The following is a 17,767-nucleotide window of genomic DNA, read 5'->3' on the forward strand; positions in this document are numbered from 1 at the left end:
GTGATTGTCTTGTTGCATTCCTCCCTAGGACTCCGTGCACTCTTCGATTGAGAGGACCAGAGAGATTGTTCTTCGGTGTCTAATAGAATACCTTGGAGAACAAGGGGGACATCTCATCAAAGAATTCAACGTAGGTGAACTTAATTTGCATTACCTAAATTCAAGGACCATATTTCTTTAATTCCTTAAGTTGGTGCTTGATCTAGATCTGTGACGAATTAAAACGAATACGATCTCAGTCCACACCAGCGTTTTAGCTGTGTATTATAATTGATCTCCGTCCACACTAAAAGGACTGAAAACGCGGATCACGTGACTATTCACCAACACTGGGTATGCGCGTGCTGGCGCATGTAGGCAAATTATAGCATTGTAAAATTAAAAATGTACTTGCACAACAGCTGCTAACAAAGACATCAAAGTCAGTAACGCTTTTAAATCGTTATCCATGTTGTAGTCGCTAACGTTACGTAGTCCAGGCTGTTTTCTTCCAGGGAAGGGTCATTTGATGGGTGGCTGACGAATCAGGGAAGGATTTGCCATGACTGGCGAGCCCCGAAAAAAAAAAGCCCCGAAGAATCCCATTATAGGGGAAAGTTTAGAAAAAGACCCAAATAAATCCCATTCATTCGCATATTCATTCTTTTTCTCACGTGGAAAGGGTAACAATTTTAACCTTTAGATATCATCATGAAAATCACTGAGTTGATTACTTGCATCAAGACAAACAAAAAATGTATTACACGTTTTTTTAAATTGTTTGTTAACATGGACAAATGGTGCATAATCTGATTACATATGTGCTAATTTTCATAAATACCCAAAAAGATCTAAACATTGGGTATAGCAGGTGAAAATGTCTTGTAGAATTTTGTTGACGTATAACAGTAAACTATTTAATATTAAGGTCTGAATGGAACCCATTTAGGCTACCCATGAACATTAATGCAGGAAGAAGTACTTTAGAAACCAGCCTTTATTAATTATTATGGCAGAGATGGGGTTTGGGGCTGGGAAGAACAGGAGACATGGGTAAGGAGAATGCAGAAGACAAAAGGTAGGTGAAATAAAAAGTGTCTGGATCAAAAAATCTAATTACGTACACAATGCACTCAATGCCCAAACCCCATCTCTGCAATAATAATTAATAAAGGATGGTTTCTAAAGTACTTCTTCCTGTATTAATGTTCGTGGGTAGCCTAAATGGGTTCCATTCAGACCTTAATATTAAGTCTTTAACTGTTATATGTCAACAAGATTAAAAAAAAACATTTTCACCTGCTATAGCCAATGTTTAGATCTGTTTGGGTAATTATGCAAATTAGCTAATACGTAATTTATATTATGCACCGTGTATCCATGTTAACAAACAATTTCAAAAAACTTGTAATACATTTTTTGTTTGTCTTGATGTAAGAAATCAACTCAGTGTTTTTCATGAAGATATCTAAAGGTTAAAATTTTTACCCTTTTCACGTGAGAAAAAGAATGAATATGCGAATGAATGGGATATTTTTGGGTCTTTTTTTTCCTTACTCTGAACATATTGAGGATACAAAATCACTGGAGTTTGTTTCTGTTGCAATTTGTTCAACCTTTTTTCATAAAATGACTGGACTATAAATCTCATACTAGAGAGGGATATGATAGTAGAATAGCATAAATCCCTCATTACGATGGAAGAACATTTGTAGACTACAAAAACATCAAACTAGAGAAGGAAACAAAACAAAGAACAATTTGAGACCAAGGTCTGCGAGAAAATAAAATCTAATAAAATAGGTTTATAAGCTATGAAAACAATAATGAATGTAATGTGATATGCTTGCAATATATTTCTGAAAGTTTTATACTAAGACACTAACAATTTCATGTTGCACTGCAGGACAATGAGAACTTGGAGGAACTTGAGCAGGTCATAATGGCCATTACTCTCACCCCAAAGCCTGGAGCTTCTACGAAGAACATTGGAATTTTCATAGATGGAGTGGAAGTCATCACAGGACTTGGAAATATTGCAAAGGCTTGCTCTGTCCTCCTTGGCTTGACCTACGCACTTAATCTCAATTATCCCAGACAGCTGAAGTATACCTTCGAGGTATTCCAAAAAGTCTTCTTGGAACTGGATGATTCAAAGCTGTCAAACAAAGTCCAGTCCCTCAAAAGCAAACTTCATAGTTGAAATTAGACTATTGCAGACTTTTGTGCTACACAATGCCATCTTCTAAATTGCATATTTGAAAGTGCTATGTTTGTTAGTTAGCACTGATTTGTCCCACCAATGTCATGGCATTTTAATTGTTGTATGTTCAAAGTACAAATGTATTTTAATCTGTCCAAATTGCACTTTATGATTTATGTTTTGGCACATGCCATTATAGTGTATTTTTCTTTAAGATCTTTATTGATCTTTTTTTGTTTTTTAATAGTTGGAATCAGCATTTTGTCCTTTTCAAAGTTCTGGTTTGAAATGGGTGAGCAAACCTCGAAAATGAGACTGTAGTTGCAGTGTACATGTTGTGCTACCCAATGTTTTACAAAGCTTGGAAATTGCACATCTGAAAGTGCTGTTTGTAAGTTAGCACTGATTTGGACTCTTATGAATGTCAGTGGGTAGTTCAGTGTTCAAAATGTTTTGTACTCCATACAAATGACACTTTTCTGCTTTTTGTTTTGGTAGATGAACTTATGTGGGATCTTTAAGATCATTATTGACCCAATTAAGTGTCAAAGTAAGGTGAAAATGCATGGAAACAGGTTGGATACATCACCATTCTGTAATATGGCATTTATTTTTGTTTCAGCATGTTTGAAATGCAAGATCCAACTTCTGACTTGAAATAAGAGTGGTTGCAGTACAAAGTTGTGCTACAATGTGTCTAAAGCACAAAAGTTAATTGTAAATAAAATTCTTTAAGAATTAAGAGTATTTGTTTAGTTCTGTACTTTCTGAGCCGTATTATTCCTAAGAAAGGAATATTTAGATTTAACTAATTGCATTGATTAAATTTAACTCATTGTGCGGATTAAAATAGATGATTATTAGTCAATTATGTATCATATGTAGAATTAAATTAATTTTTATTAGTACTATTTACACAATTAGGGAGTTTCTGATTCAAACCAACTCATAAATTTTGTTTAGGTTTTAATTAATTCTTTTGGGTTTTCTATTGGAATATACTCATATTAAATGGATAACTATTAAGGGTCTAATTTAATTTATATTTACTCAATACCAAACCTTGTTAAATTTAATTAATAATATTGCTTGTAATCTGTTGCCTCATTTTTATTGAGTAGATATGGTGTATCTTTTCTTACAGTGTATGCTGATTATGGAAATAGAACAGCATGACTAAGATTCGCAAAATATCGGAAGATATGATGGGTCAGACATGATTTTGACCACTAAATTAAGTTTTGTTTTGTAGAAAGCCTTTCTTTAAAGTGAATTTCGTTTTTTATAAATTGTATCTTAATTTTAATAAATTTTTCATCAACCAATTGCCTGGATATAATAAATAAGAAGCAAATATAGCAGACAATATGATCATGATGTGGAGGCGCCGGTGCGATTGCATTGCACTGCACGTGAACTGGAGCACATCTCATCATAAATTTTGCTCATTTAAATAATTGTGTGTGTGTGTGTGTGTAGCCTAATTATATATATATATATATATATATATATATATATATATATATATATATATATATTAGAGGTGGGCATAGATTCATATTTTTAATATTTTAATATATTTGTAATATATATATTTACGCAGCTCCCCCTGTCAATGATCTAGCACCCCCTCAGCAGCTGCCTTAAACATTATCTGGCGCCGCCCCTGCTGAAGTGGTATTCTGGAACTGTAAATAAATTAAATAAAACAGCAAAATAACAATAACAATAACATCTTCATTAAACAAAAAAGAGATTACCTTAGATGAAGTTTGATTAATATGCACATACAGTAGCCTACTGGTAAAAAGTCTGGACCAATTACTAGTTTTAATGTTTTTGAAAGAAGTTTTTTATTATGCTCTACAAGCCTGCATTTATTTGATCAAAAATACAAAAAAAAAAAAAAACAGGAATATTCAGCAAGGATGTGTTAAATATATAACAAGTGATAGTGAAGACTTTTTTAAAACAACTTTTTAATAATAAAAAAAAATCCTGAAAAAAAGTATCACAGGTTATAAAATAAATACTAAGCACCATTTCTAACATTTGATAAAAAATCAGAATATTATAAAGTTTTCTGAAGGATCACATGACACTAAATTCTGCTTTGCATCACAGAAATATATTTTAAAGTATAGTAAAATAGGAAAACCATTATTTTACATTTTTATAATATATTATTTTTCTGTATTTTTGATCAAATAAATCCAGGCTTGATGAGCATAAGAGACTTCTTTCAAAAACATTAAAAATAGTGATGTGTCCAAACTTATGTACTGTGTAAGTAAAAACATTTAAAATTAAATGTTGTATAAATTAAAAGGTTAGGAATCATATTTGTTTCAAGAGTTTTTTATTGGGGATGGGGGGCCTCGAAGATGAATATTGCCTAGGGCCTCCAAATGTCTAGAACCGGCCCTGTCTGTGACCGTCATAGTCTGTGACCATAGTGGGCGCGGTTGTCACTGTGCTGCGTGATCTACGCAAACAGCGTAACTTCTGACTATAAGCCAAAGGTAAGGTATTTACGAAACGTTTGTTTAGAAATGATGGTTATTTACACAATAAATGATTATTTGCTTGCCCAGATTGAGCTCAATGTGTTTTTCTTTTTTTCAGAGTAGCCGACTACGTGTGTTTCCGTGTTCATTAATGTTTATGTTCTCACGCGAGAAGAGAACGTGCACGTTTAGGAAAAGTTTTTTTCTCAGTGTGTTTTGCTATTCAGAATAATATGTTATATTGGATATTATTTATTAGGATATATATTTAATTTGTGGAACCAGTAGTCAATGAAAGACATGTATGGCACAAAAAGATTATTTTTGTGTAAATTATTATATTAATGCACAGAATAATAATACAAAAAATCACTCAAAATTGCTGTAACAAGTTGTAAAGGTCACCGAACAGACATACAGTAGGGTCACCAAATATGATAAGGCTATTTTAATGGTCACCGAATTCTGTTACCCTCCTCTATTTCACTCATAATGAATGTGACACACTCCAAATTCACTCTGATGATGTGTGAACTCTTCAGCTTCTTACAATAGAAATCATTTTGGGCTGACATGAACAGAAGCAGACATACAGTAGGGTCACCAAATATGATAAGGCTATTTTAATTGTCACCGCATTCTGTTACCCTCCTCTATTTCACTCATAATGAATGTGACACACTCCAAATTCACTCTGATGATGTGTGAACTCTTCAGCTTCTTACAATAGAAATCATTTTGGGCTGACATGAACAGAAGCAGACATACAGTAGGGTCACCAAATATGATAAGGCTATTTTAATTGTCACCGCATTCTGTTACCCTCCTCTATTTCACTCATAATGAATGTGACACACTCCAAATTCACTCTGATGATGTGTGAACTCTTCAGCTTCTTACAGTAGAAATCATTTTGGGCTGACATGAACAGAAGCAGACATACAGTAGGGTCACCAAATATGATAAGGCTATTTTAATTGTCACCGCATTCTGTTACCCTCCTCTATTTCACTCATAATGAATGTGACACACTCCAAATTCACTCTGATGATGTGTGAACTCTTCAGCTTCTTACAATAGAAATCATTTTGGGCTGACATGAACAGAAGCAGACATACAGTAGGGTCACCAAATATGGTAAGGCTATTTTAATGGTCACCGAATTCTGTTACCCTCCTCTATTTCACTCATAATGAATGTGACACACTCCAAATTCACTCTGATGATGTGTGAACTCTTCAGCTTCTTACAGTAGAAATCATTTTGGGCTGACATGAACAGAAGCAGACATACAGTAGGGTCACCAAATATGATAAGGCTATTTTAATGGTCACCGCATTCTGTTACCCTCCTCTATTTCACTCATAATGAATGTGATGTTATTTTTTTGCAACTTATTTTTTCTTTTGGATAGGAAGTGTTTTAAATAAAACCATTGAAATATTTTATAATGAAATGTTTTAATAATTAAAATATTTTAAAACATTAGAAACATTGATTTCAAACATTAACTATTTACAAATTTGACGAACTAAGCAAAAAAAAAAAAAAAAAAAAAGCATATTTTAAATGCATGCTGCACAGCAGTAGGATTTCTTGGGGTCGGGCTCCCCAACACATTTCATGTGGAACCAACAGGCACAGACATCACACTGGATCTGTATCAACAAAGATAATAATTAGCATTTTCAGGGTGAATATGAGTTACATATACCCATGATGCACATATTTCCTACTCTAGCAAAGACAGGCCATGCCCACAATGATCAGAGGCCTATGGTGGATTTCTTTATTAAAAAAAATAGCTTCTTACCCAAGGTGTTGTCTTGCCCTTCTCCTCCACATTATTCTCCCCACAATGGCGGCACAAATCAGTAAGGTCATCTGGTCACCATTGAAAAGAAATTTAGCTTGTCAATAAATGTGTTAATCGTTTAAATAACATATTGTATGTAAGGGATAATCCACTAGCTCATTAAACTATTGGACTACAGAGGCAAAGAGGCTCAGAGGAGTTTAATGAACAGCTAACCTTGGATTTTCCTCCTTATACCATGGTCATTTGCCAGCACAAGTTACAGTAAAAGCTGTCATTGATGTGTTGAGCTCTAAATTTGACTGGTGTTAGGGTTATGTTTTATTTTGTTTTAGTTTAGTGCCTGTCTTTTGACCCAGTTTTCCCATTGTGTCTGATTAGTTATCCCATTCACCTGTTGTCTCAGTTATAATCTCCTGTGTATTTATACTACTTGTTCTGTTCTTTGTTTTGAATTTTCACATTTTTTTGTATTGAGAGTTCTGGAATTAAAGACTTACAAGTGATATTTTGTGCACCCCTATTGTGCAGCCCCTCACATAGAAGATTAATTATTAATCAAAAGTACATAATTAAACAAACGTACCACTTTCATCCAGCAGGGTCATGGCAATCTTTTTCCTGAAGTTGTTCACTGCTGACGCTTTGTTTGCAAACGTCAGAGGCTGCCCTGCCAGAATTTTCTCTGCATACTAATATGACACATGCTTATAACTGATTTGTTAGTGCATAGTAAATAAATACATAAGTACTATATAAACCAGCATACTATTGTTTTAAAATACTTTACTGTTATAATGATGTAGACACCAGTATAATAAAGTGGACACAGCATGATAAAAAAAAAAAACTTACTTTCAGAACAAATACCCCACATGACGTTCCATCCAATTGTGAACTGTGTGGAGCTGTGCTGGCTGTCCACTTTGAAACGTTGCAGCCTCGTTTTCTGACAAAGGCCCTGAAAAGGCAAGACAAAGGTAAAATTATGCTAACATATTTACATATTTTAGTTTTGTAATTAAAAGGGAACAACTTGCATATATGGACACAACAATTACCTTGTGGACTCCAAACACTGTTTTATTTTGCGTGCATCATTCCCCAGGGGATCCAGCACAAGGCTCCTTTTTTCAGCCGGAAAGATTGCCTGTAGATTAGTAGATTATTATATTACAATATATTATTGTATAGTATCAATATAGTCATGTTGTACAGCTATTGGTAATATTGTGGCTCTCAACAAATGTCAGCAATGCAGAGCAAGGTCCTTACAGCCAACATCCAGTGACCCGGCTCATGGACGGCTCCCAAAATCACTTTGTATTTTATTGGATCACACTAAAACAGATAATAATTATTTACAAAATCAGTTAATAAATTCTATTAAATTACAATCCACTTAAAAAGGCCCTAAAAAAAATATTTTCCTGTGCATACTTTCAGTCGTGAGTTTTTTTTCTCCCATATTCTGGTCATTTCAAAGGAGTCAATTTGAAGAGCCTTTTCGTCTCTTATTTGGTTGTTTTTTTTGACTGCCTGGGCTATATATGCATTTATTACCTGTGAGACAGATAAATGAGTAAGAGTATGTAGCATTACCTTGGATAAATTATATACAATCCAAGTAGACAAGTCAGTCATTCAACTAAGCTCACCTCGCTTTCAAGCTCTCCATTTGGGGCTGTCCTCAAAATGTCCCAGTAAAACATTTTGTAGGGCCCCATTCGCGACAGCAGAACATGTGCTTTTTTGCCTCCCCAGGCATCCCTTATGCCTATGTATGAGGTAAAAATAGTAATTGAAATAACTATTGTGAATGCACAACAGCATTAGTTATTTTTAGTATATGAAATATATCTCTGAATGTAAACAAAAATGTATCAAATATTAAATTGAATCAAGTACAATGTTAACTAAAACTATAGATTATTAAAAGTCTAAAGACAAACAGGAATGTAGGAAATGTAGTTTGTTTATCAAATTTACGTACATTTTTCATGATTCAGAACATCAGAACATGATTGTTCAGCTGGTAGAGGAGGCAAGACTGCAGCTGAAGTAGGGGAGAGAACAGCTGGAGAAAGAAAAGATAGAATAGGTGGAGGAGGAGAGGATAGAACAGGTGGTGGAGGAGAGGATAGAACAGGTGGAGGAGGAGAGGATAGAACAGCTGGAGGAGGAGAAGGGACAACAGCTGGAGGAGGAGAGGAGAGAACGGGAGGAGGAGGAGAGGAGTGAGCAGATGAAGGAGAGGAGTGAGCAGCTGGAGGAGGAGAAGGGACAACAGCTGGAGGAGGAGAGGAGAGAAAGGGAGGAGGAGGAGAGGAGTCAGCAGATGAAGGAGAGGAGTGAGCAGCTGGAGGAGGAGAGGAGTGAGCAGCTGGAGGAGGAGAGGAGTGAGCAGCTGGGGGAGGAGAGGAGTGAGCAGCTGGAGGAGGAGAGGAGAGAACGGGAGGAGAAGAGAAGTGAGCAGCTGGAGGAGGAGAGGAGTGAGCAGCTGGAGGAGAAGGGACAACAGCTGGAGGAGAGGAGAGAACGGGAGGAGGAGGAGAGGAGTGAGCAGCTGGAGGAGGAGAAGGGACAACAGCTGGAGGAGGAGAGGAGAGAACGGGAGGAGGAGGAGAGGAGTGAGCAGCTGGAGGAGGAGAGGAGTGAGCAGCTGGAGGAGGAGAGGAGTGAGCAGCTGTAGGAGAAGAGGAGTGAGCAGCTGGAGGAGGAGAGGAGTGAGCAGCTGGAGGAGGAGAGGAGTGAGCAGCTGGAGGAGGAGAGGAGTGAGCAGCTGTAGGAGGAGAGGAGAGAACGGGAGGAGGAGAGGAGTGAGCAGCTGGAGGAGCAGAGGAGTGAGCAGCTGTAGGAGGAGAGTAGTGAGCAGCTGGAGGAGGAGAGGAGTGAGCAGCGGGAGGAGGAGAGGAGAGAATGGGAGGAGGAGAGGAGTGAGCAGCTGGAGGAGGAGAGGAGTGAGCAGCTGGAGGAGGAGAAGGGACAACAGCTGGAGGAGGAGAGGAGAGAACGGGAGGAGGAGGAGGAGAAGAGTCAGCAGCTGGAAGGAGAGGGGGAAAGTTGTTGATGCTTCCTCAAATTTTGAGGTATCCTTGGGGTCTCCTCCTGATGGTGCTTGAGGTGGTCAATGTTGACCTTGTGAGTGGTTCGACCCTCTGAATCCACAAGATCAATGCTTTTCCCTTCTATTTTAGTCACCATAAAGGGACCAAAATATTCTGCGTCAAGTTTTCCTCCTTTCCGCTGTTCACTCCGGACATTCTTTCTCCACACCATGGCTCCCACTGAAAGGCTTTGGCTGTGGTCCTTTTGGGATAGCCTTCTCCTTGTTCTAGCGTGTGTTTTTTCGACATTTTCTTGAACAATGTCCATAATTTTTTGATGCCGTTCAATGTCTATGGCCACCACTTCGTCGTTGTATTCATGTTCGAAGGAAACATCCAGCTGTGTAAAAATGTTATTAATAAATAATTTATCTATACTGCATAATTACATAATACAATCGTGTAATCCAGAATATTTACACAAAATCACCTGATATTGTTTTGGGACCTCGGAGGGGTAGCGTGCTTCTCTCCCAAACATCAAGTGAAATGGGGAGAACTGTGTTGTTAGTTGTTTTTTTGTCCGTAGCCCAAACATGGCAGCATCCAAATATTGGTCCCAGGTATTGGGTTTATCCTCGACCAGCTTGGCAAGAACTCTAAAGAAATCAATGAAGAGAAATATAAAGACAATGTTGCTTTTTCCTGCTAATAGAGGAGGGTAACAGAATGCGGTGACCATTAAAATAGCCTTATCATTTTTGGTGACCCTACTGTATGTCTGCTTCTGTTCATGTCAGCCCAAAATGATTTCTATTGTAAGAAGCTGAAGAGTTCACATATCATCAGAGTGAATTTGGAGTGTGTCACATTCATTATGAGTGAAATAGAGGAGGGTAACAGAATGCGGTGACAATTAAAATAGCCTTATCATATTTGGTGACCCTACTGTATGTCTGCTTCTGTTCATGTCAGCCCAAAATGATTTCTACTGTAAGAAGCTGAAGAGTTCACACATCATCAGAGTGAATTTGGAGTGTGTCACATTCATTATTAGTGAAATAGAGGAGGGTAACAGAATGCGGTGACAATTAAAATAGCCTTATCATATTTGGTGACCCTACTGTATGTCTGCTTCTGTTCATGTCAGCCCAAAATGATTTCTACTGTAAGAAGCTGAAGAGTTCACACATCATCAGAGTGAATTTGGAGTGTGTCACATTAATTATGAGTGAAATAGAGGAGGGTAACAGAATTCGGTGACCATTAAAATAGCCTTATCATATTTGGTGACCCTACTGTATGTCTGTTCGGTGACCTTTACAACTTGTTACAGCAATTTTGAGTGATTTTTTGTATTATTATTCTGTGCATTAATATAATAATTTACACAAAAATAATCTTTTTGTGCCATACATGTCTTTCATTGACTACTGGTTCCACAAATTAAATATATATCCTAATAAATAATATCCAATATAACATATTATTCTGAATAGCAAAACACACTGAGAAAAAAACTTTTCCTAAACGTGCACCTTCTCTTCTCGCGTGAGAACATAAACATTAATGAACACGGAAACACACGTAGTCGGCTACTCTGAAAAAAAGAAAAACACATTGAGCTCAATCTGGGCAAGCAAAAAATCATTTATTGTGTAAATAACCATCATTTCTAAACAAACGTTTCGTAAATACCTTACCTTTGGCTTATAGTCAGAAGTTACGCTGTTTGCGTAGATCACGCAGCACAGTGACAACCGCGCCCACTACGGTCACAGACTATGGGTGCTTCTCAATATCCCTCCTCGTCTCCTCGCTCCTCTGTCCTCCATCCTATGACCCGGAAACCAATCAAGCACAGCCATCTTGAAGGACATCTCAATTCTCTAATTGCACCGCGAGGAGTCGAGGATCGAGGAGTGAGGAGGCTTTCAGAGGAGTCATGAGCAAGGATACACAGGTGTATCCTATGCGGAACTGTTCCATTGACTAAACGTGACGCACGTATACATTCTCCTCCCCCTTCACATCGGTCACAATCTTTTTAAATTATAGTTTACCTATGCAGTTTATATAAACCACACATCTCACATATTTCAACAGGGTATCTTGCTTTATTATTATTCATTATGAATTTCTTAAATAAACAAACTTCAACAACATAAGGGCAGATGCTTTGAGCGCTGCTGATGACGCTGTGAAGTGACGCTCGAATGATCAAGTATTTCAATGTATAAAAAAAGCTTTCATTCGATTCCTCCATCCTCATTTTCTTTCCTTGCGTCCTTCCCTCACAACCTACAGGGGGAGGAGCTGAGGCGCTAGGAAAGGAAGCGAGGAAAGGAAACGAGGATGCACAAATAAGAAATGAGAAGCACCCTATGACGGTCACAGATTCTGGTGTAACACCGGAACTTCCGGGAGACTTGGGACGTCTGTGATATTGCTGCGTTCCAAACCGCATACTTCCCTACTATTTAGTATGGGAAAAGAGTAGGCGAGCGAAAAAGTATGTATTAATCCAAAAGAGTAGGCGAGAATTACCTGGGTGACGTACCAATTATCGCGAGATTTGGACTTAAGTGCGTTCGAATGTGCCTACTTTCCTACTATATAGTAGGCGAAAACAGTACGTGAAGGAAGCAGTACGTTCGAAACATCAGTATTCATAAAAGAGTAGGGGAGAAGTTCCCGGATGGCTTACTGCTTCCGGCCCGATTTTTGAGTGCTCAACCGATGGATACTCTTCTATCCCAGGAGGCCACGCGAGAGCATACGTCATTATCAAACATCACGGAGATCAGCGACGCCGGGGGTTTTCAAATGTGAGTAAACACGGTTCCTTATGTGTTAAACTACAATAGAGTAGACGTTTTAACTGTTGAAGATGTAAAGTAGTTAGACACTATAGTATAGTTGTGATTTTGCTGTAAAAACATGTTTTGTATAGCTAGCTAACAGGGGAGCTCTAAGCACACGTAACGTCTCTAAAGTGGATTTACATAACCATATACATCTTAAACACGCTTATTTAAAATGTCTATTTACATCTGAAAGGAAAATATTGTAAGTATTGACATATTGCAGATGAGCACATCACAACATGAAAAAGACATCTGAGTGATGTATGTGTGGCATTATCATAGGATAGGATAACGTTAATTCACTGTTGTCAACACTGTTGACATTAGACTAATGTGCTGTAAATAAGGTAAATAAACCAATCTATAAAGTAACTAAACATGTTTTTATTCAGACTGGTGTGAGCACTGAGGATGAGGAGCCCAGAGCTGAATCCTGGAAACGGTGCCATGGATGAGACTGTCATAAGATCTCTCCATCTGCCCTTATCGCCTCAGATTGTGAAGCGCAGCGCAGAAACAAGCTCCGGCACGAAGGCACGGTCACCTCTGGTGAATTCATCAGAATAAAGCCGCAGAATGGGAACCGCTGTGTTGAGATGGCAGTAGGATGTGGGCTTCAGCGCCCAAATACATGCTTGTAGTTTGAATAAAGATTTGTTTCATGTGCATGCATTTGTTTATTGTGTGATGGTTACTTTTATTTGTTCTTTTACTCATTTATTCATGTTTCTTATTGTTGTCAGTATATAAAATATAATTATTTAATGTATGCATTAATTCATTGCTTGACTGACAATTGAGATGTTCACGTGTATTCATGCATAACTCATATGACAAAACAAATTACATTTTGCTTGTTTTATTAAATTATATCATTTTTAGTATATAAAAAAAGTAATATAATTAAGTATTGGTCAGCATTTAATATTATTTTGTTTAAGTTTTGGGGTGGGCTAACAATGCAATTCATTCTGAGGTAATATTAATTTTTTATGAGCGATACTTGCATTTTTCGAGTATAAAGTCAACAGTTTCTCCAAAGGAGATCTTCGAGCAGCGGCCCGTCTCCTTGTGCACTGCAGACAGTAAACGCAGAGGAAAACTGTTCTAGGTTGTGCTGTCGAGTTCCTGATGTTATGAAGTGTAAGTGCACCTGTCGCTCATATCATTTAAACTTATAAACTTATTACATAAAGATCATGGAAAGATACTAGTTGTATCTAACAATGAACAATCATAATGACAAAACAGAAAACATAAAGATCATTGGTTTGTGTACATCATAATATGATATTTATACACAGGAAAAAAGAACAATAACAAGGCTAAATATCTTTAAATATAAATAGTTCTTCATAATACAGTAAAAAATTATTTTGTTGTTATTGTCTGAGGGATGAAACGAGAGGTAAATTCATCAAGAAAAGAGGAAAACTTGAAGGAGAAACTTTTTGGGTATAAAATAAAGAAATTAACAACATATTCAAGAGATGCATATTCAAAATCGATGACGATTTTGGGGTTTCTTAAAAAATCGTTATAAGGAACTGTGGGTCACATTAGAAGGGTTTAAAATAACTTAATAACTTAAATCAACCCTAAATGTATTCACAAAATAAATTGGCAGCTGTTTCTTCAACAATACCACAAAATGAGCAAGTTTCATCAATATCAAGATATTTACAGATAGATGAATTAAACGTGTCGTTCATCTTTTAAGTTGTTGCGCTTGTGATAACGTGTCGTAGGTCACATGATAACGTCAACATGGCGGATGATGTCCGGATCGCATTCATACTCAACGAGATTTGGCTATAAAGTACCTACTCTTTTAGCGCTCGTTAAGTAAGTACTCATTGAAATTAAGTACCTACTCATTGAGTATGCGGTTTGGAACGCAGCCACACAGTTAAGCAAGATCACACGACCACGAGTGCTGACTACCATAACAATTGAAAATGTGACACTGATTTCATATGACAGTTCAATAAACAAGTAATTAATATCAAGTCACTTACATTTTAGACACAATATTGACTGTTTTTGTTCTATTTGAGGAGCAAAAATAGTTCAAAACAAAGATCACAGCAACAACTGCCTCATTCCTGAACGATTCAGCCGTTTGAACGAATCATTTGAATAAACGACTCATTAAGACGGTCACTTGCTGCCCTCTACTGGTCGTTTAGTTTCGTGTTTAAAAGTAGGCTATAAGTTAATTCTATTTGTATATTCAAAAATATTTAAAACAATCTCATAACTTTATTTAATGCAGTTGTAATATTTCAGTGTAAATTAATTAATTTGATTGGTAACAGCTATATAGTTTCTTATTATTTCAATTGAATTTTTTGATCAAATTTAAGAATTTAAAATGAAAGATGGAGCACATATTTAAACCGATTAGGGAAAAATGCTCGTTATAAAGGTTAAAATATCATAAATATGCAGATTTAAATATGTAAAAGCTGACTGAACACTGATGAGAATTTTGCTTCAGAATAAATTGTATTTACAACACAAAAAATCCCATTTTTTTCTGGACAACCAATTTTTTTACTTGGACAAGTGAATGACCGATTTTCTATTACTTGACAATAAATGTGGGACACCCAGTTTTTCTATGCACACTCAGATACGCTTTTCTGGCTACACTAGTGCTCTGCGTCATCTATCAAGATGATTGACAAGTTCGCTCCACAAGCTTTTTTGTAACAGACACACATGCCTTATGTAGCCTCATTCTCGCATTATTATATAGCCTATATAATGCAGTCAGAGCAGGGAGCAAGACACTGCTGCTTTTTATACTACACACATTTGCCATTATCAGGCCCGGCGCCACGAGGGGGCAAAAAGGGCGCATTGCCCCCTCAGATCTGATTTGTGCCCCCTCAGTTTCATTTTTGTATTCATGGTTACAAATGAAATGTTTAAGCTTTTGAGCGGCACGGTCCCACATATGGGATTTAGTATGTTCAGTAACGTGACCGTGTTTTTGCGTATTGGTTTGGCACTGAGCCAGAGACGGACGAGATCAGCAATGTCATATATCACAACTATGCAGTGTTTTCAACCTCATAATGTTTATTTTAGGTTTCAGACATTTAAATACACATAAGCACTAGTAAAACAATGGTGGCACCAATTTCCCGTTATATAGATCAAGATCAAGATTATATAAAGGTTTTAAACGACCAAACACTCTCACTAATACATTTTTGAGAATCAGAATATCAGATCGTTGATAACAAGTTTGTGAATATTTTGAATAAAAAAAGAAAAACGAAATGAAAGCGATACATCTGTCATGCATTATTGTGGTTGCGGTGTGTCATGTGACAAATATGACGCGTTGCCATAAAAACATTAAGGGGGTATGTTCTAAAATAACGGTCGCCTAGAAAAAACTCATTCTGGGGAGTCAGTTAGAATATTTTAAACTTACCGGTAAGTGTGAAAGGGTAAATATATGCATAATAAATTATGCTGGCTTATCTTTTTATTACGAGGTTACCTGTGCAGTTGCATATGGAGTGTTTTAGGGAGCGCTGCATTTAAAAATCTGTCGTTCCAAAGCGAGATGTGTATTGATTGTTCATTGATGGTATCCAACTTTTTCCTGGTTAGCGAATTTACCCATGATTCATAGCGGGTTTGAACCGGAAGCCGGTTGTCCTTTTCCGGTTCGAAGCTTTATGAAGATTAAGCGCTGCTTGCTCAGAACGCCGCAGTGATGTGCTGGTTAGAAAATATGTGAAATAAGTAGGGCTGCCCCTGCCCGTGCACGACTAAAGTTGGGTTGGAAGTTATGTATACTATATGGGAGAGAATGCTAAACCATAATGAGAGTTTTCGAAATATATTGCCTATTCTGCATCTCAACGCACGCATAAGCTTGCCACAAAAAAACGGCAAAAGTAATGATTATGCATTAAACATTTGAATTGTTTATTAATAACTAGTGTTTTCTGTAAGTGTCGACTGCAAAGATAAATTTGATGATGCTGACTCGCCATCTTCGCAGTAGTGAACGCGCCTATAGAGAGAAATGCACACTTCATACGAATTAACCTATACATAAGCAGAGAGCAGCCCATTTCTGCTCGTTTTTAATTATTTTGTTTAAAAGTACACATTTCAAGTTTTAAATAGATATACTTCTCATGTATGTGAGGCAAGTAACTTATACGCTGAGTTTAGTTGATTAATAAGACGCGCTCCAGTTTACACGCTGGTGCCTCCTGTCCTACTATTTGCTTCTTATTTATTATTCCAGGCAAATGGTTGATAAAACATTGATAAAAATGAAGATACAATTTATACTAAACACTTTAAAGAAAGGCTTTCTACAAAACAAAACTTAACAAGTGGTCAAAATCATGTCTGAGCCATTCCAAATGTTTTCTAATATCTTGGGCATCTTATGATCATATCTGACTCATCTCATGTGCTTACCTTTTCATATAATCAACATAGATGAAAAAACATTATATTGTGAAACTTAAATATAAAATGTATGTTTAGTTTTTTGTTTAACTTATATTTAAGCGTCACACTGCTCCGCTTTGCTCACATGCTCTGGTGTGTAGCCTATAGCCTATACATGCATGTGTGCGTGATGTGATGGAGGGGTGCGATTTTCGAATAATAATTGAATAATACCCAGCGATCTTCGAATATTTTTTTTGCTTGAAATGCCCATCCCTACTGGTAACGTATTACAACTTTTTTTGATGGATGCTTCAGTTTTAGCGCAGCTAACCAAAAACGTCTACTCTCTGGCATTGAATGTAGCTGATACGAACCGGACATAGCTAGGCATTCTCTCCTTTTTATCTTATGCTCAAAGTACCGAGTTTCTAAAAAGTTTTTTATCTTCTTGGAATTGTTAAAACAACCAACAACAGCACATGTTGAGCCTGAACTCATTCTCTCACTGCTAATACAGTAGGCCTACGAACCAGAAGTAGGCAACCGGAGTCGTCGTCATGGCGGCACGCATTATTTAGAGCAGATTAAGGTGGATAAGCCCCCTTAACAATTTCACATGCCCCCTCAGTCATTTCATCCTGCGGCCGGGCCTGGCCATTATGAATTATGATACAGCTTGGTTCATTGGTCCGTTGGGTCGGATTGCTTTCTCACCTCAACCGAACAGTTCCAGAGATCGTTTTCAATCGGGCCGAGACCACATCGTTCAGCCGATTATTTTAGTGCAGATCCGAGCACGATTGTTGTGTTCATATACAGTGGCGGCTCCTGCAAATTGGGGGGGGGAATGTTTGGATGATTGATAAGGATAAGGTCCACCCATGCAATGGATAAATTAACAGCTTGCATGTAAA

At 37.1% G+C, this 17,767-nt stretch overlaps 1 protein-coding gene across 1 annotated transcript; it reads right to left on the reverse strand.

Annotated features, from left to right (window-relative positions):
• Positions 1–6,165: 6,165 nt before the first annotated feature.
• LOC143703212 (uncharacterized) lies at positions 6,166–8,224 on the reverse strand. The gene is made up of 7 exons (XM_077197267.1): positions 8,164–8,224; positions 7,946–8,068; positions 7,781–7,846; positions 7,567–7,655; positions 7,361–7,466; positions 6,503–6,573; positions 6,166–6,347 (listed from the first exon to the last, which is right to left on the reverse strand). The coding sequence occupies exons 1-7, from the start codon at positions 8,215–8,217 to the stop codon at positions 6,311–6,313; spliced, it is 546 nt and encodes a 181-aa protein (XP_077053382.1). The 5' UTR covers positions 8,218–8,224; the 3' UTR covers positions 6,166–6,310.
• Positions 8,225–17,767: the final 9,543 nt, after the last annotated feature.

The sequence above is a fragment of the Siphateles boraxobius genome, unplaced genomic scaffold (genome assembly GCF_051911475.1).
Source record: "Siphateles boraxobius isolate OS27281-9 unplaced genomic scaffold, OSU_SipBor_1 11, whole genome shotgun sequence".
Classification (NCBI taxonomy): domain Eukaryota; kingdom Metazoa; phylum Chordata; class Actinopteri; order Cypriniformes; family Leuciscidae; genus Siphateles; species Siphateles boraxobius.

Bases quoted from the DNA above. Each gene is read 5' to 3' on its own strand.
- LOC143703212 (XM_077197267.1), bottom strand. From the start codon at position 8,217: ATGTTTTACTGGGACATTTTGAGGACAGCCCCAAATGGAGAGCTTGAA. The intron at 8,069-8,163 runs GTGAGCTTAGTT...TCTGTCTCACAG, and splicing joins ATGGAGAGCTTGAAAGCGAG to GTAATAAATGCATATATAGC. The intron at 7,467-7,566 runs GTAATTGTTGTG...TTGCCTTTTCAG, and splicing joins CAGTGTTTGGAGTCCACAAG to GGCCTTTGTCAGAAAACGAG.